This window comes from Euphorbia lathyris, chromosome 5 (assembly GCF_963576675.1).
Source record: "Euphorbia lathyris chromosome 5, ddEupLath1.1, whole genome shotgun sequence".
Classification (NCBI taxonomy): domain Eukaryota; kingdom Viridiplantae; phylum Streptophyta; class Magnoliopsida; order Malpighiales; family Euphorbiaceae; genus Euphorbia; species Euphorbia lathyris.
Genome location: NC_088914.1, coordinates 29351676 through 29356115, shown reverse-complemented (window position 1 = coordinate 29356115; position 4440 = coordinate 29351676). Strand labels below are relative to the sequence as shown.

Sequence of the window (4440 nt, the reverse complement as noted above, 5' to 3'; positions counted from 1 at the left end):
GATTTGGATTGACGAGAAATATATTGTTGTTTTTTGTTTTTTTATACCTTTTAGGAGTTCTTTTTACCCTTTGTAGTCATTTTCATTCCTTAATGGATATTGTATTTTCTTTAATCTGTAATTATGTAAGGTTTTATTTTTTATATTTTACTTATTGTACTTCTTCATTTTTTATCTAATAAAATTATAAGCATTTTACTTAAAAAAAAAAAAAAAAAAAACTTTGAGAAAGTGGGAGGGTTAGTTTATGTATAACAAATATATTTTTAGTCAAACCTTGTATAAAGATGACAAAGAAAATTCGTTAGCCTAAATAGTTAAAATCTAAGATATAGTTTGATATATAATATAACACCTATCCCAAGTGATCTCAACCTTAAATAAACCAGAAACAAAAAGTACACTAATTTCATAAAAAAAAAAAAAAAAACATATTTACTGAATGATCCTTAAATAAAATACAAATATTATTAATTAAACAAGGTAAAAAAGTATGATGAAATTAATTAATGGCAAGCCTTCTTCTTAGAAACATGGTGCAACCATCCAATGCCTTTGAAAGCCTTTGAAATCTTCAGTAAATTAGGTTTTCCCATTCCCAAATTCATCTTTCCTGCTGAAAATTTCAGAGCTTGCAAACAACATAATTGCCCATTATTCTCTTCTTCATCTTCATCTTCTTCTTCTTCCTCATCTTCATCATTGTAAAATTCAATGTTCCCCTTTTTCCCCCTTTTTGACTTGCTTTTCCCCTGCAATTTCATGGCATCTGTCTCATATGTCTCCCAAAGCATATCCATTCCTTCATTTCCATCTGCTGTCGCATTGTGCCTTTCTTCAAAAAGCTTACACGCCAATGTCCTCCTCCATTCTTTCTCCTTCCTCATTGATCCAAAGCTCCCATTTGATCTCATTGATGGCGATTTCTCCACTGCTTTTGGACTGTAGAAATCTTCGCCATTGTCGTAACTCCATGGAGACTGTGGTGTTCTTTCTGAATTTGCCCTTGGAAGATACTCTGATTCTTCTTCTATTACTTTATTATGTCCCTTGGATCCTCTTTTTGAGTAGTGTTCTTCACTTATTACTTTGACTTCTTTTTCCCCCTTTTGCCTTCCAATTTCTTCCTTTTCACACTCAATTGAAATTACAACTGAATTCACTTCCAAATTACTCTTCTTTTCTTCTGCTGCTGCATTTGTTGTCGGAATTGGAATTGAAATTGAAATCTCTTCTTTGATTTCAACTTCAGGAGGGTATTGAGAGAAGCTGTTTTCAAGATCAAACTCAGATGTATCAAAGACAATCTTATACACATCTAGTTCCTCAAATTGATGAACTTTATCTTCCTCTTCCTCTTCCTCATTGCCATTTTCATGAATTTGGGGGCGTAATTTATCGGCAACAGCTTGGTAAGTTCCGAGCATAAGAGAAAGGTTAGATTGAGTCAAGGCATCATGGAGGAGATTGGGGGAGAAAGTGAGGAAAACGGAGAGTAAAAGGAAAGTAGTGAAAAAGAGGGGAGAAAGAAAAGAGAGAAGCTTGAAGAGATAAGGGGAGAAGAAGATGAAGTAGAAGAAGTAGAGAGGATGAGACAAAATGAAGGAACAGAAGAGGTATAAATCAGAAAGAAGAAGACTTGAAAAATGGGTTTTCTTGAGAGGTGTTGTTGAAGAAGACAAGGAAAATTCAGGCATGTTTTTTTGAGGAAGTAAGAATGGAATTAGAAGAAGAATGTGGAAATGTTTTTGTTAAAGAAAATGAGGTGAAAAGAAGTGAAATTGGAAGAGGAGAGAGCGGCGTGAATTTGGGCTAAAAATGATAAGAAAGTGAAGGAATGGAAGAGAGAAATGAAAAAAAGGCACTTTGCTCTGTTTGTCTATAACCACCACTTTATTTTACTTTTTAACCCATTCAATCTCCTGAACCACTTAATAATGGGATTGGGTTCTTAATCTCCATTAATGCAATTCTAATATTACATTATTACAAACTTGTAGTACCGGTTAGAGGTGTTAACGAGCTAAGCTAATAGCAAACTATTCGAACTTTGATTTGAATTTGAAATCGGCTCAAGATACTAACCATTAGATTGAGGAATTGTGATCATACCAACAGTCAAGTAATGAGATTGGATTGTAGGGACGGTTCTAGCATTTTAAAGGTGTTAGAAAATTCTCATATTTCATTTCTTTTACAAATTGAATTAGTTCCTTTTTTTAAGAAAACTTTATTAAGCAACAATATAAGAATCATTATATAAAATACTCTCTAACCGACTAGGAATAACAAACTAAATAAAAGAATGAGTATATGAAAGGACTTTCCTTGCGATAGACCTCCTAAATCACACTGCCAAAATTAGAAAGATCAAGCTTGAAAAATAAAATGCAGTTTACCATCTCATTCAACTAGGACATTACTACAATTGATAGAAAACAACCACAAGACACTGTCACGAATAGCAATAGCTTCAACTAATATAGGAGTCATAGTCCCACTACAGAACGAGTTGTGGAGTGAAAAAGAACCAATACAATCTCATACGACTGCTCCATGACCACATTTTCTTTCGTCGTGCAAAATAGAAGCATCGACGTTACACATGACAAAGCTATCTTGAGGACGCAACCAATGAGTTGTAGAAGTCGAACCAGAGGGGTTAATGGACAACTCAGAACTTTGAACCAGGAAGATTAAGATCAAACATTTGAGCAATGTGCAAAGAATGAAGTAATTGGCATCTATATTATTGTGAGAAAGGTATAAATTTAGACTTATGGTTATTGTGGAAGAACATACTTAGTCTTCATACAAAATAGTGTAATTTTAAGCCTAACGTTTACTAACAACACAATTTCAAGTCTCATTAATGAAAAAATGAGTTTTTTTCTTATGCATTTTCATGTTCTCGCTACCCTTCAACCTCTAGTATTCTAACCATCCAATAAGACTTGAAGTTGCACATTTTCTTTTAATGAAAAAAGCTCAATTTTCGCTATTGAGGTTTGAAATTGCACCGTCGGGTAAATATTAGGCTTAAAATTGTATTGTCTTGTATGTAAAGGTTAAATCCGCTCTCCTCCAATAATAATATGACTAAATTTGTAACTGAAATGGGCATCTCTTTCAAGAACCCAAGGCAAGATGGAGGAGTGCCTCACACAGCGTGTAACAGCCACACGTCGTATGAGACAGGTGCTGAATGAAGAATGTTGGAAGAGGGATCCACACGTGTCAAATGGGTCACACGGTGTGTGGATAGGTTGAAAGGCTCTTAGAATTTTCGAAGAAATTTACACGGCGTGTGGCTTTCCTTCACACGTCGTGTGACCTGTGAAAATGAGACATTGAAGACACTCATCGTCGAGCAAGGAGCGGTTGGAGATATTAGCCACACGACGCGTCAGTCTGTCACACGCCGTGTAAGATGACTTCCTCACCAAGGAGACCAAGCTGCTAGATTCCTTCTTTGAGCCTTATTACTATTTTGTCATTGAGGCTTATTTACCATTCTAACACTTAGTCCTTTCACCCCACCTTGCCCTTATTCTTTTCTTTATTAGATGTAACTCTAGTAAGGGCATTATAGTCTTTTGTATTTGAATTGGGTGAGGTATTTAAACCCCAACTTTTGTAAGGATGATCATCTTTTTAAACAAAATACAAAACTTCTTTTGAAGAACAAAGTTTCTACCTTATTATTGGGATTTACTCCTTCTAGTTCAAACTAGTAAAGAAACTCTTTGTTGATTTAAGATCAAAATCAACCCTATCGTTATTTATCTGTATCAGTAATTTATCTATATTATTGTTAAGAGATAAGTTCTGAAATAAATTTTAAAGACCTCACATTGTATTATTTTTATTAAGAGGCGGTGATTTAAAAAATAATGTGTTATTTTCGATTTTTAATTCAATTTATTAGTGCGTATTCTTACTTTTTATATATGATTATTATTAAATTAAATAATTATTTATAATGATAGTTTTTAATAATTGAAATCACAATGATTATTGTATTGTAATTGAAATAAATTTTGAAATTTATTATAAAAAAGTATTTTAGATCAGAAACTCCTCTAAATAGGAGGTTTTAAACAAATGTCTAAGTCGACTTCCCTGAAACCGCCCTTGAATAATGGAATTGGGATATTAATCTTCATTAAAGCAATTATAAATCCATATAAAAATAATGAATAGGTTCTATTAAAGTCGGATAATAACGAAAATCTACAAAACTTAGTATTTATTTTCATCTCTAATCCTAATCTATAGGTTTAATATATAACTAACTCTCTGTACTTATTCAAATTATCTAATTGACCCATAAATTATGAAGTCATTGTCATGAATTTGCTTACAATAACTTATTGGTCCTCTTTGGCAAATAGAGGTTAGTTGTTAGCCGATAGCTTATTACATTAGCTGTTAGCTGAT

The 4440-nt window shown here is 33.1% G+C and overlaps 1 protein-coding gene across 1 annotated transcript; it reads right to left on the bottom strand.

Moving 5' to 3' along the window:
* Positions 1–346: 346 nt before the first annotated feature.
* LOC136230183 (uncharacterized) lies at positions 347–1854 on the bottom strand. The gene has a single exon (XM_066019163.1). The coding sequence runs from the start codon at positions 1695–1697 to the stop codon at positions 507–509; it is 1191 nt and encodes a 396-aa protein (XP_065875235.1). The 5' UTR covers positions 1698–1854; the 3' UTR covers positions 347–506.
* Between the last annotated feature and the right edge of the window lie 2586 nt (positions 1855–4440).